Source organism: Xiphophorus couchianus, chromosome 12 (assembly GCF_001444195.1).
Source record: "Xiphophorus couchianus chromosome 12, X_couchianus-1.0, whole genome shotgun sequence".
Classification (NCBI taxonomy): domain Eukaryota; kingdom Metazoa; phylum Chordata; class Actinopteri; order Cyprinodontiformes; family Poeciliidae; genus Xiphophorus; species Xiphophorus couchianus.
Genome location: NC_040239.1, coordinates 30,435,554 through 30,463,552, shown reverse-complemented (window position 1 = coordinate 30,463,552; position 27,999 = coordinate 30,435,554). Strand labels below are relative to the sequence as shown.

At 40.5% G+C, this 27,999-nt stretch overlaps 2 protein-coding genes across 2 annotated transcripts in view; both read right to left on the bottom strand.

Annotated features, from left to right (window-relative positions):
* Nucleotides 1-5,189: 5,189 nt before the first annotated feature.
* On the bottom strand, nt 5,190-8,719 carry bmp10 (bone morphogenetic protein 10). The gene is made up of 2 exons (XM_028032915.1): nt 7,815-8,719; nt 5,190-7,462 (listed from the first exon to the last, which is right to left on the bottom strand). Exons 1-2 carry the CDS (start codon nt 8,221-8,223, stop codon nt 6,405-6,407), a joined length of 1,467 nt encoding a protein of 488 aa, XP_027888716.1. The 5' UTR covers nt 8,224-8,719; the 3' UTR covers nt 5,190-6,404.
* Nucleotides 8,720-14,058: 5,339 nt separating this feature from the next.
* Nucleotides 14,059-27,999, bottom strand: part of arhgap25 (Rho GTPase activating protein 25) — a 19,650-nt gene continuing 5,709 nt past the window's right edge. Inside the window, exons 2-11 of the mRNA XM_028032990.1 lie at nt 26,729-26,931; nt 26,115-26,202; nt 25,833-25,946; nt 19,505-19,709; nt 17,890-18,022; nt 17,736-17,809; nt 17,078-17,199; nt 16,188-16,342; nt 14,899-15,446; nt 14,059-14,797 (exon numbers count right to left, since the gene is read on the bottom strand). Coding sequence (XP_027888791.1) covers nt 14,596-14,797; nt 14,899-15,446; nt 16,188-16,342; nt 17,078-17,199; nt 17,736-17,809; nt 17,890-18,022; nt 19,505-19,709; nt 25,833-25,946; nt 26,115-26,202; nt 26,729-26,931 — 1,844 coding nt within the window. The 3' untranslated portion in view covers nt 14,059-14,595. The remainder of the gene's footprint in view (nt 14,798-14,898; nt 15,447-16,187; nt 16,343-17,077; nt 17,200-17,735; nt 17,810-17,889; nt 18,023-19,504; nt 19,710-25,832; nt 25,947-26,114; nt 26,203-26,728; nt 26,932-27,999) is intronic.

Genomic DNA, 27,999 nt, shown 5'->3' with positions numbered 1-27,999 from the left:
CTGAATGGAGGGAATAAACATAACGTGATGTAAATCTCACAAAATTTGATTTTACATAATACGGCCTCTTTAAAGCTAACTGGGAGGTGAAGCCTAAGCCATAATTACAAAACAAAACAAAAAAAAGCCCCAACATGTTGACATAATTAACTTGGAGACCTTTTTTTTTTTTTTCTTTGTCCAGAATATAGTTCAAGACCGCAGGGCTTTGTGTTGTGCTTAGAATATGAAGCAATTTATTGTCAAAATAAATTGGAAAACCAGTCGCTACCTTTCAGCTCACAAAATGTTACAGGAGGATAATGGGGAAAGGGAGAAAGACATGTCTTAAGACTGACTTTTTTATTGCTGTAATAAACTACACAGTACTCAGGTTATGAGTATAGGTGAAGTATATGAAGGCAAGTCAAATACTGAGTTTCATATTTTGCCTTCAGCTTCTAATAATAATTCAGATGTCCTGAGACTATCCGCTGTTTCATTTTCACATCCAACCAGTTCCATGGAAGACTTAACTTTGCAGACAAAACCATATGTTCATTACCAGATGTTTCTGTCTCTTGCACAGTGACAGTTGTGCAAAAAAGTTGAGCCTACCACAGTATTATTATTATTATTATTATTATTATTATTATTATTAAGTTTGGCTTGTGGGAGACAATTCATGGATACTCGTGATTTTGGCACGCCTGCTGTTTTCACGTTGTAGAAGGATGGGAAAAAGCTCAGAGCTGTGGGAGCTTTCTACACCTCATTACTAGAGTGAAATACGATACATGCTGTGTGGAAGAAGAAAAAAAAAACGCTGATTCATCGTGCCTACAGTCAGGAAGATGGAGTCATGTAAACAGTTGAAAACAGAATTACCCAGGGAACGCCAAGCGTCTCCTGATGAAAACACACCGTGACACAAACGCGACGTAAAAAGCATAGGTTAATGCTGAGGAGCAAAAAAAATCACTGCAAGGGACAGGAAGTGAGATGACGACTCTTCTGAAAAGGAGCCAACATTCAGATTTAAAACATGTGGTAAGAGGTCTGGGAAATGGGACCAAGTTGCACCAGGAGAAAAGAAGCACTGGAGTGAAAAGAAACGGCAAGCTGAGAACAGCAGAGCAGAAAGATCAGAGGAGACAGATGGAACTTGGACGTTCAGATGCTTTAGTTACAAAAATAACTTTTTAAAGCGGATAGAAAATATTGAAAGATTTCAATGTTCAATTGGTTTTGTACACTATTACTTTTCTGTTGTTACTATGACTCGAAGTAATAGTGATCTGTGAAAAGATCAAACTCCTCCACCTCCTCTATGTGCTACTATTGCTGTCTGAATAAATGTACCACATCCAACTAAAAACAACCAATCAGATCCAGGAGGATGGTTTTAGTGTTGTCAATTATGTTTGTGTACATGCTGCTCAATGTGCTGGTAGATACAACTTACCGTTCCAGGAAAACCGTTTATCCGCCATCGGAGGCTACACTTACTAGCCTTAGCATTTGTGGCAGGCTGTGATGAATTAGCTGTAAAGTAGCAGAGAGCGATGGGGAGGGTCTGAGCAGCATGTACACAAGCATAATAGAGCGTAAGACACTTCTCTTGGCTCTGATTTGTTGTTTTTGACTGAGTAGTGTATTTCTGCAGCTAGTAGTGTGAGCACTGGGAGAATGATTCTTTGGCTTGATTTTTTTCATTCATTATCCGTCTTAAATTATACTGTCAAAACATAACGATAAGTTCATGCAACATTTTTAAAAATAATAATTTTTTAAATAATAAAAGTTACATGTTGCAGATTTAGATAAATTTTGCTTTTATAAAGGAAATCACTGTCTTATTGAATGCTATTTTATTTATTTTTACACAGCTTTTCTTTTAAGCTGATACGCTGACCGGAAGTACTTTACATGTTCACTTCACAGAATGCGTTTCCCACAGGAAGTTTATTGGTGCTGCACCATCTTCTACCTACGTTTCTAAAGTAAGCAATAATTTCTGTGTGAATATTCAACCAGTATTAATGTGACGACAGTTTACAGGTCCATACACCACTGTTATTAGATTTTATTATGAGACCGGAGTTGTTTAGGTCAGCATTGGTCTTGGCTTTTTTCGTAGTAACTGTTAGCAGTAAAGATTTTGAGATTGCGGTCGTTTTAAGACAAAAGATGTCCGTTTTTATTTTTTATTTTTTTTTTATCTTGGCCGGTCTCAGACAAGCCCTTAGCTTCATTTTATGGGACATGCTAACCTAGATTTACACTAAAATATGTACTGCACAGCAACATCGTCATAGGTAAAATTTCAGTGTTAGCACATATTAGAGTGCATTGTTGAGACTTTGGTGTTGTATACACAATAAATAACTCAATACACATAATATGTTATTATGTTAGCATATTATGTGCTAACATAATATTAAGGGTGTTATGTCAGAGTTGATGGTTTTCGACACAGACAGCGTAACCTCGAGACCAGCTGCTTTGACCAGGTTAGCTTCTGGAAGAATCTCGCCGACGCCATTTTCTTTGAGGGGGAGTAGCAAACCTCTAATATATATATATATATATATATATATATATATATATATTTTTTTTTTTAAATCGGTCATTTATAATTATTGTTGTTGAAATATTTCCATATTTCTATATTTTAGTCTTTGGTGGATGGACTGAAACCGTAATGCATTCTTTCAATGATTACCCTTCGACAGACACTTACTTGAAGAGTATTCGAGACAATATTTGTACATAGTAAGTATTCTGTAAAAAAAAAAGAAAAAAGAAGAAGTTATGAGCACAACTGCAGCTTTTCTAATGCTCCTTTTTGAAAGGCAATTCTCACAATCCTTCATGCAATCATTGCAATATTTTCAGTTTCTCTAGGGAATGGATTTAAGTATTACTTGCACAGCAGAATGAAAGTAAAAGAAAGAAACAACTGATTGTGCTTGAGAAATCCCTCGGAGTTGTATAACTTTGCCTAGACCCAACACAACATCTGTGTGTCATTACCAACGCTTCATACAAGTTAAATTAAATTGCGCAATAACAAATGGAAACTGTTAAGTGCTGGAACACTGATTCTGGATGTGAGCATGAAGCAGGGATTGAGAGAAAAAAAAGTCCTTTTCCTGAGAAAGAAAAACAAAGTTTCTAGAACAGAGCGAGGGATGAGTTGCTTGGGTGGTGGAGCTGCCGAGAGATGAAACGATAAAGAACAGAACCCGAAGCAGGAAACAATCAGGCCCTATTACAGACCAAACGTCAGAGTTTTAGGGCGAGTCATGCAGCTTTGGGTGGCACACACCAGATACACACGTTCACAGCGAGAGGCACGTCGACGTCCAGCAGCAGGCATCATGATGTCAGCCGGGGGAGAATCTCTGGATTACAAAACACTTTGTAAGTGTCTGCTCTGGCGCTTCTGTTTGGATTGCTAACTCACTGTTCTTTGCGCTCCAGCTGAGCATGTCGTGTTGGTGAGATCGGATGCAAGCTGCTGGGTAAAAACACTCTGACAGCCTTGAATGTTTTGACACATGCAGGCCCTTCAAAACAAGAGCTTGAAAAAACCCAGGTCACTCTCCAGCCTTCCTTATCATCAGACCACATGCTGCTAACTTCCCATTTCAACATGCCCCCTGCACGGTTGAAATCAGGAGACAAAGGCCAGATTCATATTTCTTCTAGAGTTCTGTAAATATTCAATTAGAGAGCCTGAAATAGCTGAGCTCTTGTCTTGTTACAGTCAATAAGGGTCTGACCCTTTAGTCATTAGCCATTTTAAGACGGCCTTTGCTCTATCTGACATTAGGGGTCTCTTAGTGTCCAACTGTTTCCATTCAGAAACATCCATACACTTGTCTTTTTGGACGTTTGCCATATAACAGCTTGAAGGAAGACTCCATTCAGATTATATAATTACCGGACTGTACAGTAGCAGTTTTTTTGTGTGTATGTTTTTTTTACACAGGCAATAAGTACTGAATACACAAAGCAAAATATTTAAAAAGTCATAGAAAGCCAAGACGCAAACTAAAATGTGTCAATATTTACAAAGCATTCCTGTTGCCATGTGCAACTTAGTATAGTTTAATATTTTAAAATTAACTGATGGCCTCTGAACATCAGTAAGTTTCTGATAACCAGCATTAAGTTGCATGATCAAAATATAGAGTAAAACTAAAAAAAAAAACCAACCACTCCCCAAAAAATCTTAGTTCTGCAAAAATATACGTATGGCAATTTTTAAAGCTACATATCAAAACTGAGTGCTTTTGAGTGCTCAAAAGTGAAGACATAATCCAGATAAGAAAAGAACATGATTTTACCATAAGCATCCAAGGCCATGTGTCCCTTCATCTGACGTGATGTCCAAGAAACCATAAGTACTTATATGAAGCTTCAAAAAGTTCTAGAGGTAGCAAGGTCAGTTTTTCTAATTAAAAAACTAGCAATAGTAATAATTCACTGAAATAGAATTGCTTATCTGCACAGTCACTGCACAAGATTTTACTGCTGAAGAAAGTTTGCTGCAGAAGATTTAAACAAGACAGTGAAGTTCTAGGAGAATATAGTCTGGTCATATAAGGCCAAAGCTGAACTCTATGGTGGTCACACACACCATCCCGATTCACGGGATGTTTCAACATCATGCTGGAAGAAAACTAGTTAAAGACTAGTAACAAGTCAATGGCAGCTGCAGTTATCCCAGTTTGTGAAGATAAAAAACCCAAACAATCAAAAAACACTCTCGCAAGGTTCCGTCAGTACTCTTTCGATACAGTCAGAAATATTACCACTTGCTGTTTAGTTACATATTCCAAACAGCATGGGGAGGCATAACTATTTGCAGCAGTTAGTGCACACAAGAGGCCACCCGTTTTTGTTCATTAGAACGGCTTCCCCTTATTTTCCCACGGTTCTCTGTTTGTGTGTTGCACATGAACTATGACCTTTGAGCTGATATCGGTGGTATGAATGATCTGAATGTCAGCAATGCCTTCTGTGTCTGCTCCAACAGCCTCATCCTGATATAACGGCAAAGACAGTTGACAGTTTGAGACTGCTCTGAGTGATGTTTGTGAATGCAAGAAAATATTTCAGTCATAGCTAACATCAAAACTTCATTTCTCTGAGAAATGCTAGCTCCAAATATTAACATGCATGACAAGCAGAGATTTGAGTACTTTTTTTTATTGTTTTACAAACTGTTACCATATCGCTTCCCAACATATTTTACTTGTGCCGCAATTGCATTGTCATAAACATAAAATATTCTCTACTCTCACTTACAAATGTACATATATAATCATTTACTCTCTTGTAGAAATTAATAAATTAGAACAATAAATAGTATTTTATTTGACACAAGCATCAGACATATCAAATGGCTTATAACAAAGGGAAGTATTTGTTTAGGGTATTGTGTATCGTGACAGTCTGGCCACTATGCCACATTTTTTTCAGGCTTAGTCAGTTTTTAACCCCAAAAAATGTCCAAGGAAGTAATGTATTATTTAGATGCAGATCTGCCAGAGCCACATGAACTTGGGTCAGTTAGTTGAAAAGGTTACCGAGGAGCATGGACAACCCTTGGCCCCCTTTTCCATTCTCCCATGGCCGCGCCACATCAAAAGTTGCCCCGAACGTAACCGGTGTACATGTTTCTCAACCTCCAACACCTTCCTATCACTGTAGCTCTGGGGGGGTGGAAAATAGTCATGTGAAGTGGAAAGCAAGAAAGCAAGGTTGAGATAAACAACTCTACCAACCAGACCGCTGCACAGAGCTCACGTATCAGGCAGTGGCAGAAGGCTGGGCCTAGAGAGTTCATGGCTTGTCAGGTTGCCGGAGGCAGGCCATTTCTTTGCACCAAGGCACATGAAGTGCTGATTAGTGTTTGCATTGCACGAGGGAGGCCAGAGATAAGTGGAGAGGAAGACAGATGTCAGGGGAACAAAGAGGAAGGAGGATGACTGACCCACTAGTTCCCACCAGTCTGCATAAACTGTAAGAGACTTGGTTCTTTCACCACTGTGGGTATGAGAGCATACCTTTCCATCACTGGATACCAAACTGACTGTAAATCTGTTGCACAGTTCTAGTTTCATGCTGCTGTGTGACAGATGGTGACTAATGTTCATGCCTTTCCTCTACAATATGAAGTACTTGCTTTACTTTACGGTACAATATACATGTTTGTCCACTTGCAGTGCACAAATGTTCATCGGTTTTAAATGAGCACTCCTGGTCTCACAGGAAAAAAAACCTAAAAGAGGTTCCAATCATTGTCCCTTTCAGTTCTCAAAGACCTCAGCTCAATGTCTTGCCGCTGGTGTGTAGTATCCTTCCTGTTGTGGTAAGACTTTACAGAAAGTTTGAATGTCTGAAAGAGGGGACTATCTGCAGCCGCACTCAGCTACTACCATTCCTTCGTACTTGTACTTGTAAGTGACCACGCCTGTGTCATCCAGGTAGAGTAAGGAGATGGGGTCCAGCTTGGTTGGCACACAACAGGCTCGTGCTGCCTTCTGGGGACTGTGGATGTTTACCAGTGTCTGGACTATGGCATGTTTGGTAGGTGTGACGTGCTTTGTCAGTGGGTATGAACAAACGCCAGCACATTCAAAGGCATCATAGCCAGTGGGTGCAAGGATCCAACTATCCCACCCAATGTCTTTAAACTCTACGTACAGAGATTGTTTCTTGCAGTGGTTTCCTTTGGCGTTGCGACGAATGCGGGACGCTGTGTCATAGATCAGGTTGGAACGCATCTGGATGAGGTCTTCCTCATCTGGTTCAGCCTCACTCTCATCCTCGCCCCACAGCCCACCCAGGTCTGTCCCGAAGTCATTCTGCAGAACAGCACTAGACGTCTCATGGTCTATCATCTCATTCAACTCACGCCTGTCGTCACGGTGATCACTGCTCTGATCATCAGAGAAGACAATCAGAAGAGGTTTATGTTTTTCCTCTGGTCTGTTTTCAATCCTCATGTCACCTTCAAGTGGAGCCTCATCTTTGCTGGTCTCTTTCGTACTCTCAACATTTTCGTCATCAGCAATGCTAGAAATCTGTACTTCTAAACGGTGTGTTGTTGCTCCATCAGATTTACACCAACGCTGCACAGCAGCAGTGAGGTCAAAAGCTTCCCAACCGTTATCTGTCCCAAACACCTGGCGTGAAGCCAGTTCCAAAAACTCAGTTCGCTCCTCCACCCCTGCAAACTCATCTCCCCGCGTTGTCTTTTCATCGGTCATGTTAAGCCAGTCGTGCGATGTCAGTTCATAGATGGTGACCTTGCGGTCAACTCCGGCGTAAAGGTGGCGGTCAGTCTGGACTAGAGTGTAGAGGCGTAGTTCAGCTGCTGTGATGCGTTCATGATGCGGGATTGACACGTTGAAGAGCAGTGGGTGGCGTCTCACACCTCCTTCTCCCACAACACTGGGATTTGAATCTAGACAAAAACACAAATTCAAAGTTAAAGCTCTTTGTTGTTTCTGCTGTATATTTACATTTGAGCTGAAGTTTTAGACAGATTTCATCCCAAAGCAAAGATACATTTACTCTCTGACTTACTCATGTAAAAAGCTAAACAAAACTCAGAACTTTCAGGTTAAAGTAATGTCTGCAACTGGTATAATTAACACTTGTACAAGCTTAGAGGAAAAGCATTAACATTTGCCATAAATACAAGAGGCCCCTTCTCCCTAATTTGCATTATGGAATGCTCCACAGGTTATAGATTTTGAAAAGGAACTTTCACCTATTTTTAAACAGTTCCAACAATATATGGAGCAAAAATGTACCTTCATTTTTGAAGCTGCGAATGATATTGGCTGTGGGCATGGCAGTGCGGTCATTAGCAAAGCGGTTATAAAGCTCCATCATGTACTCGGGTGGATCCTCTCGTGCAGTTCCAGAAGACAGGTTTGAAGGACCCAGTCCGGACAGGTTGAACGTCCGCTGAAACTGCTCCTTCAGGCTGTCCAGTAGGTTTTTCATTTTTGCGCTGTTGTCCTGATCCAACGGTGATGGATCCACCACACCTCCATGCCCGTCACCCAGTCCTGGATCAGGACGATACCTCTGATGAGCGTTGGAGATGGGGCTGCCCTTTCCAAAGCGAGTCTCCCGGAGCAGCAGGAAGGAAATCAGCAAGAACAAAGTCTTGGATGTGCAAATGGTTCCCAGTTGAGAGACCCAAATGCTCGCCATGGGAGAAAAAAATCTGCAGCAATCTATTTTATGCCAATGGCCTGTGGAGGAGCTCAAGCAAGAAAGCCAAAAAACAATGCTGTAATTGTCCAAACGTTTAATTTAGTTCTGGTCAGTTCACCTATGACCTGAGACAGTTCTTGTTCCCTGGCAACAGCTGAAGAAATGTTGACCCTTGCATTGACCAACATAAACTTCTTTATAGGCTTGTGTTCTCCTGGTACTCCTCTCCAGATGTCACAATGTTTATTCTCATGCGCACCTTTTGAAGTTCCTTGCAACAGGACGGTGGTTGCGGTGACAGGGTAGCCAAGGCTCGTGTTTGTCTGTCCGACTCATCTCTGTTGCGTCCTCTCCTCAGTCAGACGCTGTCTGTGCTCACCTCTCTTCCCAGCGCTGGGTTTCTGTCCCTTATCTATGATATGGTGGGCTACGCATTGCACAGTGCTTATGGTCTGTTTGTGGTGTGTGTGTGTGTGTGTGTGTGTGCCTGTCTTCCCTTTAACTTTGTGTGATGCAGTAGCTTGTGTGTTATCTCACAGCGTCCTTAATGAGGATTTTGTAAACACTGTCCTGTAGCCTCTTCCTTGTGGAAGAGCTATTTTGTTTTGGTGGGCGTTCTGAGGATGATACTGTTTATTTGTTTATTTGCTTTGTAAATGGTGGAGTCCTCTGAGCGACTTTCCAGGCTACATTGGACATTTCTTTTTGACAAACTACACCGTGGGTCTGTTGATATGGTTGAGTGTAGCAGGATGCCTCCATCAGACAACGGCAGGCTAAATGAAATAGAAAGGCAATGAGGTGTAGGTCCCTCATAGTAGTGAACAGCTTCTGAGTTTACGTTGAGCGAAGTTGCTTTTCAGAGTCGGCAGTACACAATAAACAAAACATATTATGCTATCTTTGAGATACGCTCCATTGTCTTTTGACACTGTGTTTGTAACAAATAGTTCTTTGGCACAAGTAGCATCTTTGAAGATAGGGAAAAAAAGACAGTTTACACTGTGGACCAATCTGTTAAAACCGCTGGTAATGAAATGTGCCTTTTATTGCAATGACATAAATCTGCCTTTTTTTTTGGTTTGTTTTTGAAAAATCTAACTTGTATTTGTACATTTGGATAGATTACATTTGTATACATCAGGATTATGTGTTGCTTTTTCTTTATGCATTGGACAATTTTCTTTCTAGACCTAGTTTTAGTTTTACAAGGAGTCTTAGGCTATCACTCACTCCAACAACATTCTCAGAGTCTTTAAAAGTAAGACAGGCACACAGCATCACAGCCCATTCGCTGCACCTGACAGTGCAGAGTTTTCCCACATATTACCTTTTTTCACTAGATTTTTTTTTTTTTTTTGCCAAAAAGATTAACCTTTATCTCATCCTATCAAACCACATAGTTCCAGTTAAAGTCATAGTAGAATTAAACAATTACAAAATGTTGTGGTGATGGGAAACATCCCTCACAAAAAGCAGTTGTTGTAGATGGTACCCAATGATTGTTGCGGAGACCATGTAACCCTAAAAAGGTTAAACAGACCAGTGCTCTTTACTGGAGTTATCCAACAGTGAATTTAAGTGATTAATAACATTCCTGGATCTCTGCTTCATGTTATATTTTAATACTGGGAAGCAGAAAGTCATGAAAATGTAATTAAAAGTTTCCAGATACAATGATCAACTTAACTTTGAAATTAAGCATAAAAAGAATCTGTTTTAGTTACAATTATTCCAAAAAGACTGCTTTAGATACCAATGATCATTCCACATGTGTTTTTGTTATTTCCTGTGATATATATACAGTATATATATATATTTTTTTTTTTTTAACATTTTTTTTACCCAATAGTCAAGTTTATCTTTATAGCACATTTCATTAACAAGTCAGTTCAAAGTGCTTTACATCATAAAAGCAAAATACAGTCAAGCAATTACAAAACCAGCAATAAACATTGTCAAATGCCATCATCATCATCATCATGAAATCAAGTAAATACACATCAAATTATTGGTCAATGTTCCAGTTATTAACAATCAAAATCATCTCTGTACAGGTAAGTTTTTAGTTTTCATTTAAAGTAACTCAGTGTTTCGGCTGTTTTCTGGAAGTTTCCTCCAGATTAGTGGAGCAAAAAAAAAAAAAAAAACCTGCATGAACAGATACCCAAATTTATTTTTTGTGTTTGACACTATGCTGCTGCTATAGACAATGCTTATTTAAGGCTTTTTAAACAACTGAATACTGGCCTCATTGTTTTATTTCTAACAGCGGACAAGAACCACCAAATTGCTTCATTATAACGCTTAGAGACATTTCTCCTGATTAGGACGCCAACAACAAGTCAAAGGTGAAATTTGCTAAAGCCATGTTGAGTCAAGATCTCGCCCACCCTGCATTGTAATCGAACCAAAACGGCCCATCTCTGCACGGTGACTCAAACACATCGTCCCACTCCAATTGCATCAACAGCCGCCGTTTCCTCAACACATGTGAATAGCTTCCCCGTTAGTCACCTGAACCCTCTTCCACCATGCGGCTGTCTGTCATTCCTAAGCTTCTTCATGTGACCCCCAAGATACACTTCTGATTTCAGTGCGTCACACGGATGGGAAAGAATGAGCTTTTCCTGTCTCTGCCACTCGTCTGCCAGGCTGACAGTTGACAGACATGTTGTTATCTGCTGCTTTGTTGAACTGCTGCAGCAATAGACTATCACATCTTCCTGATGGGCTTCGGAAGGCTTGATAACGCCAGTGTCCTTCTGCACACACTGCTCCGCCTCCATATGGCCTCCATTACTGGTCTCGGGGTGTAACAAATGTGGATTTGTGGAGGCGACTGAAACTATGTTGGGGCCGATTTCTTAAACTGTCCTTTTACTTAATTTCCTGATGTTTATGAGTTCCAGCTGTTTGCCCTGTTGGATAAAAAGTAGTGTCGCCAATCGATTAAACAACTGAATCAGATCAATTGCACTAGTGCTGTGATTAATCACGATGGCACGTTTTCAATAAATGTTTTATTGTCTCAAACCAAGCATCTCAGTTTTCCAGGTTTTCGTGTTTAAAAGAAGTGATTTTGTTTCAATCGTAGTTTAGAAATGAGGGCACTGGTTGTGCTTTGATAGGAGGAAAATTTCCTGTTTTTTATTTATTTCAATTTTTTTTGCCAGTAGTCGACTTTATTTGCCAGTACCAGGGGAAATACATGCGGGAAAGGAACCGAGGACAGGAGTCGAAGTCGGGTCGGACTCATTGTGGTCTACAGCCTCTGTACGCGGGGAGCGCTCGCTAACCGCGGTGTTTTTTAAAGCCAAATTTGCCCGCTGAGCTCACCAGTCTGATTCTCCTTCCTCATCTTTTCACTCGCGTTTGCAACTCTGCATTGTTGGTCGCAATCTTTGAACTGTGAAACTCTCTTTTTAGGTAATGCGATTAATCTGCATTATGTAATATTGACACGTTGATCCTTTTAAAATAATAGCGTGGTTAACATGTTAAAAGCCCCCTGAATTCACAATAACACCATCATGGTGCATGCATATGGTCAGTAATAAAGCTGGACAAAACAATGCAATGCTTATTGCAAACACAGTATAGGCATGCTTTATCTTTTGAAGATTTTAAAACATTGATTCATGTTTTCGGACAGTAGACAGCAAAAATAATGTTAAAAAAAACAGTAATTTTAAGCCCCACTTGCCTTCTAATTACATATCCACCAAACTTCAAGTGGTTCAAAAAGGCCGTCAAATAAATAAATAATGCAGGTTTTGCATGTTTACACAAAAATGTCTGTTTGATTTGATTTTGAAGGGACAGAGGCTCGTTGTCTGCGGTTAATGTGTTCAGTCTTTGTTTATGACTTTTCCAACTGTGCCTGGGGGAAGACATAGTTGTGCAGCTGCTGACATCTCCCCAATGTTTACAGTTGGAGCCATTTTTTTTTGTTCTTCCTTTTGAGTTTGCAGCATGAAGTACTGATCTAATACCTTGTTGAAGTACATTTTGATTCGTTTATAGCATTCCGTGTTGTTTAGTGGAAATATTTTTCAAACCTACCTTGCAAAGCCTCTCCAAATCTGTCTCTTGTCCAAAGCCATCTTTATCAGAGCATAAGAAAATCCATTAGATTTAATTCTGGACTTTGTCTAGGCCATTCCATTTTTGTCTTGTGAAGCCATTCTTCAGTTAGTTTGGGCGTAGTTCGTTTTCTGTAAAGTTAAACTCCAACCCTAAAGTTCTGACTGGTATTTGGAACAGTTTACAAAATAATTTCATTAACCCCCCCCCACCCACACACACACACACACACACATGCAAAAAAAAAAATCCATAGTATGTTTTATTCAACATGTAGGTGTGGTATTGTTTCCAAACACCGTTAGAAATTGTGGCCCATTATTCAAGGTTTGCTTTTATTAAACCATAAAACATCTGGCACAAGGTTTGTGGAAATGTTTGTATTGCTCCCCTGACTGATACCTTTAAGCTACTCTTTCTTAACTATTGCTTAGGATAAGAGATGCAACACAACTAGGCCTGTCGCGATTAACGATAAATCGATTAATCGTACGATAAATTAAAACTATCGACGTCATGTCAATTATCGGCATTATCGTCTCTTCCGGCCTTTTTCTCTTTCTGTTGATGACACCGAATGAAAAAAAGGCTCAACTCCGGTGCTCTCCACTGACCCTCCTTCCTCATTTCCTTAGTGTAAAGCCCAGCGCACACTACACGACCTTAGAGCTGTCGGCCGATTGTCGGCCCATTTTCAAAACCTGACAGACCACACATTAGCCGACAGAAATCCTAGGTATAACGGTTCGATTGGGTTCGGTCCTGCCGTGTGGTGTCCAACAATGGGCACAAAATAATGACTGCAAGTCCAGTGAACTAATTTTAAAACCAGGCATTAATCAATGCTTTACTACAATCTACCTGCAATGCATGTGGCTAGTGTCAGCGTAAAGTCCTGACTGAATGAAAATCATTAGAACCTGTTTACGTCACGTTAACGAAGAACAGCTGAAAAGTTACCGGGTTTATCAACTGCGGTAGCAATTTCGCTCCAACTCCTCCCCTTGTCATTTCTATATTTTTTGCATGTTGAATAAACATTAATGTTGTTTTGTCCGCTGGACTTCGGGTTGCGCCGTATCAGCTGTTTGGGATTCCCCTCTGTAATTTCCCCTCAGAAAACACGGAGGAGAATCCTCGCTTTCTGATTGGCTACCTGTCACATTCAACAAACTGCATTAAGCTCCCAGTGGGGAAAAAACCACTGATTTGGATCGGAGCGGCAACAACGATCTACCGTAACACACCACATAATCTTAGAAAGACCAACGTTTTAAGATTGTTGTATGGGGAAAAATAGGAGCAAAAAATCATGTAGTGTGAACTATTGCATCAGGTAGTCGATGTGCCCGTCTTCTCTATTTAAATCTAATTATTACTGAAGGGCAACATAATATACAGACTTCATAATCTGCACTCTTCTGGTTGAATGCAGTATTTATTTCCACTTTGGCTTTATGTTGTTTAGTTTTTATCAAGTACATTTTTTGTTAATGGAGACTAAGAATCCATTTTGTTTTTGGTTGTTTTGTTTATCAGTTCCAGTGTTAAATATTCTTTTGAAAATAAAGTGTATTTATCTTTGGCAGGAAATCACATGCATTATTACGTCATTTCCATTACATCAGTGTAAAAAGGTCTTCAGACAATATTATTGTTTATCGCAATAATTTTTTGAGACAATTAATCGCTCAGCAAAATTTGCTATCGTGACAGGCCTAAACACAACAAATGAAATAGAAACACTACAGGGTGAGCTGAGATTTATTTCACATTAAACAGATTCATCAGGCAGATGCGAACTCTTAAAGTTGACATGTAAACTCTGCATAATTTATTTTAAAAATATATATCCACACATGCCCTCATGTTTAATAATATTCATATTCATTAAAAAGGCTTTAATTTGTGCTTTTCACTAACTTACGATAGAAGAGACGGACATTGACAGCAGCTTTTATGCAGTCCTGTTGAATCTGATTGAATGGCTTTCAGAGTCGTGTTGTCCGGTCGTGCATTAGATTCATTACTTCCAGGTGTGGCTCTTCCTTCCCCCTGCGCTCTGTGCCAATGCTGCCCAAAATAACAGTGACTGAACAGTAAGGACGCATCTTCTCAAGTATAAAACATCTTAAGACAGTAAGACTTTTCTTAGAAGCACAAGCACATGAACTAATAACTTATCTCTAATAAAATATTCCAGCAGTGTCAAACTGCTGCTATTAAATTAGCTCTGGTAATGTTATCAGAAAATACAGACAATCGGACAGGCTCCTTTTTTTTTTAAGTTGAACCTTGCTTTTCTCGGACAAGGAATTTCTGAATGTCTCTTTGCAGCTCGTCGTTGCGTCTCTGGGCCTCATCTCTGCTGCGTTCTGCATTCTTCAAGCAGATCTCTAGAGCAGCCACATGGCAGCGCTCTTCCTCCAGAGCAGCCTGGAGCTCCGCCACAGCGGCCTTCAGCTCCTTGTTCTGCTGTTCCATCCTGCAGGAATCCAAGAGAGAGAGTGTGTTCAGATGGGAAGTAGGAATGTGGGAATGCTCTTGTTTTACATTAAGAAAGTTCTAACTATAAGCTGAACTTACGTTTTAGCAAGCTGTTCAGGGTCATCCTTCTGTTCAGGCTTGCTGTTGACCTGCCGCACCGCTCTGTTCGCCATCAGGCTGTCCACGCTCTTTTGGTGAGTCAGCACCTTCGCAGGCTGAAGGCTGCTCTCAGGTTTCTGGGGGGCGGCGGTGGAAGAAGAACTCGTGTTGTCGCTTCCCCTCCGCTCTGTTAACCTGCTCCCATCCTCCTGGACGCTCATCTGAGTAACTCCAAAAAACGACCCCGAAGTCCGCAGGTCCAGGATTTTGAAAATGTCCTCAGACAAAGTTCCACTCTTCTCCTCGCCGCTCTCATGGATGCGGCTCCACCTGTTGAGGGCGTCCGCCTTGGCTGCCATCCCAGTGAGGGGGCAGTTGAAGGTGGGCAGGGTTTGGGTGCGCTTGCGGGGACTGCCGGACCAGTCGTCCGCGCCGGGCGACGTTGGGTCCTGGAGGACCGGCTTGTGGAGGAAGTCGCTTCTTAGTGGACCTGGACTGTCGGTGTCCTCTTCCTCCTCTGGAGACTCAGACAAAGACGCATCTCCCAGCTGAGCAAAACAGATAAGGTTAGCTTGAACCACATATGGTGAATAAATTAGACATTTTGGAACGGAGGAAGAGAAATTTTCATGTGGTTCATTGTCATGAATAGTTGGCTGGACAGCGAGCTTTATTTTAATCCAAACATAAACAGCATTATGAGTTTTCTTTGTTTTGACATGCAGCAGTGATGAAAGGTAAATATCTCCAGAAAAGCCGTTTTTTTTATCTTCGTCCTGAACTCAGGCCTCTACAACAACTTATTAGGGACATTGTAGTTAGAGAAAAAGGGAGACATTTGGGGATTCATCTCAGAAATTTTGTAGAAAAACATGAGCTCAAAAAGTGGTACATTTGCCACAAAACAAAAAAACCCAACTCAGAATAAATTTTGGCTCTGGTGGCCAAAAGCAGCAAAAACAGTATTTCTTTCCACACTCAACCTTATCGAATTAACAAGGCATCACAATTTCAACAGAACAAGACTTCACCGACCCACTGATGGCACCTTTTAAATTTCGTTGTCCTTGTGACAATGACAATAAAGATTTATCTCATCTTATCTTATCTTAACATCTACCGATTCTACCCTCGGGGTGCAGGTACCTTAAGAGGTGCAGCAAGAAGCCCGATTTCCCTCAGTAATAAAATCCATCAATAACAGATCCAGCTGAAAGCGATTTGCATGTTTTAAATGTGATGGTTGGAAGGTGATGATGCAACCTGTATTAGGCAAGGCTAGTTCATACCTCGGCAGACTCCCAGCCCACAAAGCTCCGAGGGGCATTCTTCTGACTGTCAGCCTTGTTTGAAGGGGAAGCAGGAAGAACGTCTTTGGAGACAGGAAACAGAGTTTTGTGCTGCTTGATCATCACTCTCATCAAGTTCTGGATCTGAGGAGTTGCTGTGAAGAAAATCAGATAAATGCAACAAATTGTCTTCTGAGTGTTGTCTCATCAAACTTTTGAGAACATCGTTGTTCCCCGGGCGGACGCAAGGTTAAATGGGGCCTCAAGCAGAATTAGATTTGGGGCCCCATCTTGCTGTCAGGAGCATCAACACCTCTAACAGCGTCTAAAGACAGATTTAGTGGAATCTGAAGAGGGCGTGGAGTTTATTATGGTTCACACCAATAACCTATCACGCCACGCTAGATGCTCGAAACGTGCCACGGTGGCCCTCGACGCGCCTCCACAAAGACTTTGAATGTAAACCAGATGCGCCTGACACTCCAAACACGTTTGGTGTAAGCGCACACCAAACGTGTGCGTTTGTGAACACACCAGATTGTTTCTATGGTAACACACCAATTAAAATATATATATTGTACTTTGCACTGTGTTAAAACTCAAACATTCATGGGAGGCCCCTGATGTTTTGAGGGAACCTTAGCACCGGCTTAGCTCACTTGTGGCTGCTGGTAATGTTTTTATGTTACAAGTTAACAGAAACCAAAGTTGTTGTTTTTCTTATTTTGTTTCCCCAAAGAGCCAGAATTATTTTAGGGGCTTCTGCATAACATTTGCAGAGGTTACAACAGTTTAAAGCCAAAACACCAATAAATAACTTCAATGCTGGATTACAGTGACAAGATCTGTGAGAACGTAAGAGAGGCCGGTGAGTTTTCAGATGCTCTCACCCTTCATGACAGTCATCGGATCTTCTAGCTGAGGTTTGAGCAGGTTGATTCCCATCACAGTTGCCAGGTTCTCCACGTTCATCTTATTCACATCGGAGTGTTGCTGCACCTGAAATAAAAACCTGACAAGGAAGGATTGTGTCAGGCCTTTAACATGTCCGGATTACACAGGAAAACTATTCACATCCCCTGAACCTTCTCACATGTTGCCATACCACAAATGTGAGTCGCAAAGTGCATAATTCTGAGGAGATTAACGCACAGTTAGGTTATGAAGCCAGACCTTCAGTCAACTGAGAATCAGATGCTCCCCATCCAATCTGACTGAGGTTTAATGTGCAAATATGCAGGTCACTAGAAAGTTCAACCTGGAAGCTGAAACCACAATTATGTTCTGTGTTGGGTTGATTCCATCCCTTAAAATGCCAATAAAATCAATGAAGCTTGCATATAACTGGACAAGAATGTGAAAAGTTCAATGGGTGTGAATACTAGTGCGTGGCAGCTGTTTTTACCCATCTGGTGGTTGGGTCACGATTGCAGATGTGAATTATGGCTACAATCTGGTACAACGTCTCAAATTGTGGCATTTATGTTTGAGTTGTGCATTGTCCCTTTTCAAATCAAATTTCTAACTGTCATTACTGCTATTACTCACCGGCAGACATAACTGAGAATGTTGTAGTTGGCTCTGGGGAGAAGAGCTACTTGTTTCTCCAGCTTCTCCCAGCCCTGCAGGGACATACGAGCCACAGGTCAAAGCTTGTTTCAAATATTTAAGGCTGAATTTGTTCACTGTCGCAGCAGCACACCTCTTTGCTCCTTATATTCAGCAAGTTAGTGCAGTCCAGGAAGTCCTGGTACTGAGACCATGGCACCACAGGTTCAGGCAGCTCGCGCAGGTACAGTTTGAGCAGCGACGCCACCGTGTGGACATCTGTGTCACTGTGGAAACAACATTCAGTGAGCGTGATCTCAAAGTGTTATTGCCTATTTAAACAATCCAGTATTACAAAAGAAAGTATTGTTGGATATTTTTATGTTATTGTGGATTTCAAATTTCAAGTCACACAAAAGTTAAGCATGTTTGGAAACTTTTAAGCAAGCATTGTTATGATGATGGTGTAATGGAAGCGTTGTTAAAATGTAGATTTTTTTCACGCAAATTTATTTCAACATGACAAAACACTGTCATGGTAACAGAAAAAACCCCATAAAATACATGGTGTCAGAAGTAACACCGCTTACTCAAGTTATGATCTCAAAACAAAAGCAGTAAAATCTTAATTAAAATAGGATGCTGGATTTACCTGGGGCTCTGAGCTTTGATTAAAGTTGTTTTTTCAGGTTTGAACACAATGGTTACCAGCTGTCAACTTTATTACTGCCTACCAATCAGAGAAAGGTTTTATGGTCATAGGCAATTAATTCAAAACCCATCATTCCACAGTGAAATAATTCACAATGGGGACTCATTTCAGATTATTACATAATCTGACTGGATCGCAAGACAGCTTAAACTCTCCTAGACTCTGCAGTCATCAATTAAGTTCCGTTAAAGTTCCTGACAGAGCAACTGGAAAACTGCTGGACGTGTTCGGAAACATTCTGGAAGAGAGACTTTTCTTTTTATAAAATGAATATGGCACCAGAACTGCTACAAAGCTCCATCTAAATTCATTAAAAAAACCTGAGTGACAAGATTAGAGCAACCCAAGCACATGATATCACACCCACAGAAAAACACAGTAGATGATGATGCAGGATTGTTTTGCAGTAAAATGACCTTTTGCTATAGATGACTTTGCATTTTACTGAATAATGGCTGTACTTTGGGTTATGTTTTTACATACTGTGTATCTATTTTGGCTTCCTCTTTGCGTCCTAAATAATGCCAGTGTGTTAAAAAATAGAACCTGGTAAAGACCACATCATTTTCTTGCCTCCTGTTGCTAAAAAAAAATATGCCACAGTGATTCCCTTTGACTCGACCTGTTTTATTGGTGGTTTTAGGACTTTTGACCCTGGGTGCAGCTTTTGACCCTGACATACATGAGACTGCAGGCAGAACGTTGGGGACAAGCGGACTTTCTGACAGACTCAACATCACAAGTTGCTCTGACAGCATCGTAGACTAGAACAGGATGTGGTCTCGCCCTCAGCTCAGAGAACTCCGAAATCTTTCAGTCTCTCTCTACTTCTCTCTCTTCTCCCCTTGTTTTTTTTTTGTCTCTTCTTCATGAAACTCTAATGCTGTTGTCTCCTTTTAAGGCAGTGGTTTTCTTCATAGATTTTCTACGCAGGGTAGACCTAGGCATGCTACAGAACTTTCCAGCGTACCTGCGGTCACAACCACGTTCTTTTCCCTAGAAGTTCTGACAACATTCTGAATATGTCTATGAAATAAGTGAGTCGCCAGCACATTACCTCGGAAAGGAAGGCCTTTCTCCTGCGTCAAAGGCGTCTCTAAACTGTCTGACGGCGTTGTCCTGACCGGGAAGGCGGAAGATTCCCTCCTCTTCCAGCCCGTGCTCTATGATGAACTCCGCACACTTCTGTACCAGTATTGGTACCGTGTGAGGCCCGAAGCGCTGCTCGTACGTTAAAGTGTCAATGAGGCTCTTTCCGAACACTGTTGGAGAGGGAGCACAGGTCAGAGTTCATCAATCAACAAGGACGAGAGTGGGCAAAACTAGCACGAAAGATGAAAACCACTGCTTAGAACTCAAAAGTCCATTCCACATCCTATTGATCCCTGTGACGTATGGAAAACGTAAAAATATTGGAAGGTGTCCCATATGGTCCATCTAGCGTAGCGTTTACATCAAACCAGCAGTCCAACACGCTATTGTGATGGTGAATGACAGTTGTTATTTTAAGCTCAAGCTTACTTGAGTTTAAAATATCAAGTCAGTTATATTTATACATATCTGCAAAATATTTTTACTCCTCTGCCTTCTTCCAGTGCTTCTATTGCTTCTATTGCCATCTGAAGAAACACATCGTTCCCGATCAAAAACAACCAATCAGAGCCAGGAGGAGGGTCTAATCTCTGTCAGTTACTCTTGTGTACCATTAGTTCAACGTGCTAATGGCGGAGAAACAACCTATAATTACAGGAAAACTCTTTATCCGCTGTCATTGGTGGCCATGCTAGTTAGCATTAGCATTCATTGCAGGCTATGTTGTGGCGAACTAGCTATAGAGCTTTGGAGCGTGACGTCACTACTCTAGACGTAGGGAGATGAGCGCCATCTTCAGGGGCCATAAACATAACTGACAAAAACGACTGTCTTGCAGATATTTTGAATCTAAGTCACTTAAAATTAATTAGCAATAGTTCGAACTTGCTGCGTTAATGGATGTAATGTCCGCTCACATGACCGAAACGGTAAAAAGATGGAAAACGGTGTTACGGAGTAAAGCTTCTTCTCAAACAAGACGGAGGCTCGTATTTCTTTTACTGAACCTTTCTGTTCAGTATTTATTGAAGAGAAAAAGAACGGCGTCAGCTGATAACGAGCAACAGCTATTCGTTACCAAGGCAATCAAAGTCAACAAAGCAAGATAGTGACAAACAGTAACAGATCCTTAAGCATTCTTCAAAATAAAAGACTTCCTCTATTCAAATAAATCATGTCTTGCAATAAATATATTTCACTTCACTTCACCTTTGTAATTATATACAATCATGTTCAATACAATTAATAATAATCATCATGTAAATTATGCTTAACATACAATTGTAAATCAGTCACTTATCATGCAAATATACCGAACAACATAAGTGTAAAAAAGTCACAACAAACGGATTTTAGTTTCACTGTTTTCCTGCCTGTAAACAACGTGAGGAGGCTAAGCTGTCGGAGCTAAACTGTCGGAGCTAAACTGTCGGAGCTAACGAAAATCAGACGAATGGCCCAGGTATCAGCGGTGAGACGTCCTGATATTACGTTCTCCAACATCCCAAGATATCTACACGTTTGCTCCAGACATGTCCATTCTGGTGAGTGTCTAAATTCGCTTTGTTGGTGTTGTCATAATTTTTTGCTATGATTTTGTCCCAGTCTACTCATGTTCAATTTATGTTGAGTTCATTTAAGTGGGTCCACCTTGTTTAGGTCGGGCTTATATTTTTTTATGTAGCACAGTCCAAGTTTTGTCAGTGAACATCGAGGTTATTCCATTATTGTGAAGTAAACTATTTTACTAGTGTTGTCAAATTTACAGTATTAATACCGATATGTGTTCTGATATTTCCTCTTCAAGGCAAACCGTTGTATGAAATGGATCAGCTCAATCCAGACTGAATCTGGGTCACTGCGAGGTAAACGCCACAACATCGGACCGACATGCGCGTCAATTAAAGAGGCGATACAGCAAAACCATGATGGATCAACAAGTTACAGAGACTGTTTTCATGATTTACCCCAGAAGAGGTAAATAATGAAAACACAGCAGCGGAGGCTATAGAAGAGGAGCAAGTTGGAGAGGCTGAGGAGGAAACCCCAGGATAGGAGCTCAGCAAAGCTGCTCACTCTGAAGAGGAACATGAACCAAGGTCAGAGTAAACAATAAAGGTAAAAGTTATGAACTAAATCTCACTTTAAGGAAACATTTGTTGTATTTAACATATTTCAGGTAAAAAGTGAACAGGTAATGAAATAGATCCCGTCCTAGAATTTTATGTAATTGAACATTACAGGTAACAAATGTGATGATCATCTGATGTAATACATTTTATGAACATTTTTAAAAATATTTTTAAAATATAAAATTAGTTAAAACATAAAAAAGGGGTCAAAATGTAATAAAGATCAGAATGCTTCATCTATACAGTCTAGTAGAATAATTTCACACTGATTTTGAGTTAATAGGGCAACGATTTGGAAGCTGCTGAAGAAAACATTTAATATTAAAGTTATTTAAAATATTGAATATGACTTAAAATTTTAGAAGAGGATAGTGTGACAGTAATAGCATGAATTATCACTTTTTTGTATCAGTAGGTCAACAGGAGTGTTTGGTTCGGAAATTGACGGTCCCTATGTGAACCTCCGAGCGCTTGAGGAGGGAGCGGTAGAGAACAGCTGGCCGGAATCAGCGTTCATAAATCGGATCGACCTTGAGCTAAACGCCCCTTACTCCGCAGAGCGCGAATATCCAATATCCAACTTGAAAAGAAATTCACTGCGCTCGGTCTCACAATGAAAACGGCGGAATAAAGTTTGTTTTGGTCTGTGGCCTTTAAAGACGGCGCCGAGCGACTGCGCGAGACGTAAACGTACGCAGTGACGTTGGTTTCAAAGCTCTATAGTGTAGCAGATTCTGATTGGCTGTCTCTGACTGAGCAGCGTATTTCTGCAGATGGCAGTAGGACTACTGGGAGGAGGAAGAGGAACTTTATTTATTATTGTTTTTACAGATTACCTGACTCATACTGTCACATAGTGACAGTTTTAACACATATGTTAAAGTCTCAGCTTTGTAATCTAGAAAGGGGCAAATACTTTAATATAACTGCATTGAGTTATAGCATGTGATTCTCATGGGTGTTTTTGTCCACTCTATTTTTTCAGCACTTCCCCTTATTGTTGTGAATGTACACAAGAAAACAGTTATTTTTAAAAGCACAGTGTATCTGCCTTTTGTAAAGACACTGGCAATCCAGCTGTTGTTGGTGGAGGCTAACAGGTAGGAAAGCCTGCGTCACGAAGGCGTAGAGGGGATTTGGAGTCCGTTTTATCGTTGTGCCCACTGGCTACGCCCACACTACTCTTTATTTTAAGCATTTAGCCAGAATTAAGATTTTGATTGCCTTCATAAAAGCGGTTCCTCGTTTTAGTTATGCTTTCTGTATTTTCAAGCTGCTCCTAATTCAGTCAGTCTTTTTGCTGCCTAGCTGACGAGAGATTTTAGATGTGTAAAATTTTGAAAAAAATCCCAAAAAACAATTTTATACTAATTTTAAAAAAACTTGTGGACGCTCAATCAGATTGGATCTGCCTCCCTCAGTCTTTTACAGCATCCAACAGGTTTTACATTCACCACTGCTCTGTATTAAACTTCATTCCTCCATCAGAGTGTGCAGTATTAGTGTTCAGCAGCAACATGTTATATTAGATATCATCAGAGAGCGTCGTCTTCTACACATTTGCACCGCCTCTCTGAAGGCCTGTGGTAAACCTCAAATAGGACAATAACTCAATGCAATCTGCTGGGTTTTCTTATGTAGAAAACTTTATAAAGTAATTTGAATAATAGACTGAGCTTAATGCACTGTTTGATAAGTAAGACTAATTGGAAAGTATGTGTGACTGAACTGAAAATGTCTTTTACAAAATGCCTTGATTTGACATTTGTTGTTAATTAGCGCTACATAAACAAACCAAACCGAATTTCTTATTTACCGCACGTACTTACAGATAAGAGTTTTTTGAAGTTCTTGACTTGTAATTGTTGTTCACCTCTTTGGTTTGTTATTTGATGCTACTTTGTTGCAAAATCCGGCGCAACCATTAGCTAATTATTTAGTAGCTAGAACCCACCTGTGTTTGTGTAAACCTCTACAAATCCAGCTGTACTCTAAAAGGAAAACTTGCAGAATGGAAAATAGAACTATGAAAACTCTGACCTTCAACACTGACTCAAATTAGCAAGTGAATGTCACGAGCTTACTCAACAAACAGCTCTTTTACTATAACAACATATCACTCCATTTCTAAATGTGGTGGAGCCTTTAAATACAAGAGAATGGTGTCGTTAGCCTCTCTGCATGAAATGTCACATTTATAATTACCTAGCGGAAGCTGTCAGCGTTGCTTATCACAATGAAGAATGTACACAAACATTATCTATTGTTCAAAAACTCTCAGAGTTAATGTTAGAGGGTTAGTTTGTTCTTTTTTGAGCAAACTTCTGTGAATTAATTATCTGTGCCTGTTGTGAACAATTTTATAGAAGTGTTTGTAGAAGGAAGGAGAAATTAACATGAGCATAGGCTAATACCAGTTTAAGCTAATGCTTCACTGGCAACGGTAGCTCACCCTTGTTGAGTTTGTCGGTGCCTATTTTAGCCAAACAACATTGCCAACATGTGAAATTGTGTGTGCTGGAGCCGTTATGGGGTTTCTGTCACTGTTTTTCTGAATTAGCTCATCAGAGAAGCTAACTGCAGTCAAATCCCTGTAGCTGCTGTTGACCTGCTGAACAGCCACATGTCATCTTTACAGTAAAATAGTTCACCTGTAGTTTAGCGATGAGGGAAACAGTTATTTTGGTTAGCATGTTTGCAGTTTGGAACTATTTAAAATAAAATTTAAAAGAACATCATAGCTGTTGAATTTATATATATATAATTTTTTTCCCATGGTGCCCTGGGCACTGCATGGCCACCCCTTGGGGGCGCCACTGTTTCCAAATGGCTAGATATAAATGAAGGTTGCGTTTGTGTCTTCAGCTCTTTCATGGGTCGTGCAGAGAATGTAAGCAGGCAGTGAATGAGATGCTGAACAGCTGGAACATTTTCAAAGAGTGAGTCCACATTATTTTATGTGTATGGACTGATGTGTGCAGATGTTCATCAGATCATCACCAAGTGTCAAAGGCAGGATTTTGACTCAGACCCAGTAACGGCAAATATTCAGCTCTTTAGACGAGAGTCTTGGGCAAAATAAGTCATGACTTTGACACCCTGTGCTGAATTTGATAAAAGTTGAGCAAAGGTTTAGATCCTCTTCAATCAAAGTTTTTTTTCCCCTCCTTTATTAAATATATCTTTGAAAATCAAAAGGTTTTGAGTGAGAGCTTTGGAAGCTAAGGCTTTCTCACGGTGAACTCTCAATCCCTGATGAACAGACCTGTAAAGTTGTGACCTTTCCTTGTTCTGTTGGTGTCATGGCAACAATCGCAATCAGGATGTGATGACAGCACAGCGCAGTTATCGTTCCTGCGCCATCAGATAGATTGTGTTTCATCTGATTTTACACGTCACTCTCTAGCTCTACGCTAACATAAGTTCTAGTTTTTATTGCAATCTCACTTTGAGAAAACTGAGTTCTGATAGCTACTTTGCAGAACGCCTCTTTGAAAACAAATAGAAATAATCTTTCCCAGATACATGCTGGCAGGCAAAACAGGCCAGTCATCCACAAAAATAAAAAATGCAGCAATGCATAAAAAAACATGGACATAAAAACATGTGGAAAGAAAAAATAAGGCAGCATATATACTTGTGTTAGAAACTTAGAAAGTAAAAAGTTAGTGAATTTATGGAGTGTTTAGTGTATAATATCCATTAATTAAAACCAAAATAAATAAACATCATAGAAAGCCAGAGTACATATATTATAATTAATGCATCATATTTATATGTATTCATTTTTAGCAGCTGTAGCAATAATTGTTACTTTTTTTTGCTTTAAATGAAAGAACCAAGATCATATTGTACATTTTTGATTTCAATTTTTGCCAATGTTGAGAAATCTGTATATTTTAGTTGTAACACAATGAGAGTCTGAGGCACCAAAATCAAAATAACACAATATAACTGTTGAGCTGCCTGTAAACACTATGATGCCCTCTGTGACCTCTGGTGCCCTTTCGGGATTCGTCAGCTCCGTCCAAAACCCAACTCAGCAAAAAAAAAGCGATGTCTCAATCTGACTACTCCTTCCAGTTTCTTAACTCGATGGCCGTTTTCTGAGTAAGTGCTTGAGCGTTGAGTCGCTTCAGAAAGCCAAAGATTTCCACCGACCTGCACTTGTTGGCATTCCGATGACTCGGCGCAGCGTTCGGACCCAGTCGTCCAGATCGCTTTGGGAGCTGGCCATGAGGACGTACGGACACCGCTCTCTGTCTCCGGTCGAATCTGAAACATTTCAATCATTTTTTTCCCCTCGTGAACAATTTTGCAGATGTTGCAGTCGGGCGGAGGTTTTTTTTTAATGATGTAAAAAGTATTGCGACAAAATTTGCCTCCCAAATTTCTTAGCACGGCAACGAAAACATTCTCCATCGGGGTTTATTAAACGCTTACGTGGTGTGATCTCAAAGAGGTACTTTCCAGCATCATCTGAACTTGGTGTGAGTTCGTTGACTTTACTGAAGCGCAGCTGGATGACTCCCTGTAGGCCAGAAAGAAGAGTCCAAGCAAAGTAGAAATGATATTTAAAAAACCCCTGGTATTTCAGCCTCATATTTACATTACACATGAAAGGAGATGTTTATATTTTGAGCACACTTTCTCAGCTTCCTACAGCATAAACGTCTGATTTCAGATACAGCTGTTAGCAGCAGAGACAGAGAAAGTTAAAACGCAAGCCTGTGAGTTTTTGATGCTACTATTAGTGGCTGTGGTTTCACACAACACGTCCACTTCTACCCAGCGCACCATCAGCTGCATGATTACACGGTCAGGAATACACAAAGTCAAAGTCAAGCATCAGTAATTTGTGTGCAGGAAGCATGTTAAGGCAGCTGAAAATGTTTGTGGTGTTGATTGGAAATGATTAAAAGTACATCTCAAACACAGCTAAGCTCAACAGAAGAAACTGCTAAATGCTTAAAAGGTTTATTTTATGACAATTACAAAATATTCTATTGATATTCTAATATTTTTGGCTCTGGTGAAGGTTCGGGACTGCCACCCACCTGCACAGTGGTCTCTTTGTCATCTTTGTGGTAGGTCAGAGTGCTTCCTCTTAGCACGAAGTAGCGCTGCTGCCAGTTCTTCACCAACGACCTCTGTTGCTTCTTGAGCCAGCCGGCCTTCAGGGGGATCTCCATGGACCTGGGGGAGCACGGCGAGCCCGACCCGGGGGTCCCCTCTCCAGGAATCACGCTCTTGGATCGGGCTGCCGCGACACCACAAGAAAGCGCTCAGTGAAGGTGTTACCGGCCTGCCGTGCAAACCTCCGCCACCCCCCCGCCCTCCACACTGCGAAATACTATCAAAACACTGGGGGGGCATTCAGCTGCGCCGCCGGCACTTCCTCTTCTCTTGTATGAATATGCATCAGCGCTGACTGACTACAACCTATTTCTGCTCAGTCGAAGCTGAAAGGAAGCTGCTGATGCCGTTAGCTGAGCTGTTTCCTGTTGAGGGCTGCGCGAGAACCGCTTTGATTGCTCTGTAGAAACAAGTGGCGACCGGAAAAAAGCAAGTCAGAGGTCAGACCGTCGGCCCTGACCGCGCTGTCGTCGTTGCACATCAAGCCTGATGTATTAACACTTCAGTATGATTAGCATTTTAAAAGCATGAACCTTCCAGGAAAAGTTAAAGAGTTCTATGATTTAAGAAGCCTTTATCTGGAGGTTTATCTAGAGTGTCCAAAGTGCGGCTCAGGGGCCATCAGCATCAACCCTTCATCACAATTCAAGAATGGTGAACATTTGCCAGGCAGTTGGATGCAGAAACACATTTAAAAAACTATTTCCACTGATGCCAGGCTTCTTTTTTTTTTTTAAAGTTACAATTTAAGGTCTTAAAATGGTGAAATGCACTTTGAAAAGAAAATCTTTCCAAGTATTTTTCGGTGTAGTTTCTTGTGGAAATAAGCGCCTTGAATAAGAGAAATAATCTTCCAATAGAACAAGCACTTTTTCATCAATATTAAGGAATTATTGACATAAAACAAACTCCTATATCTTGCTGAATAGTTACTAGTTACAAGTTAGTTTTGTCTTAATTCAAGTGCAGTAAGATAGTTGCACTAGAAATTCAGAAGAAAAAAAATTTCTCAGTTGCAATTCGTGATTTTGCAGAGTGTAAAGTGCGACACAAATTATATATCCAAGATTTTTCTTTGAATTGAATCTGTCTGAACAGTAAAAGGGGCAACAAGCAACCAAAATTGCAGACTTGGGCTCAGTCATTTAATACACTTGGCAAAATAAAGCAAGAGTGAGACATTCCCTGTTCT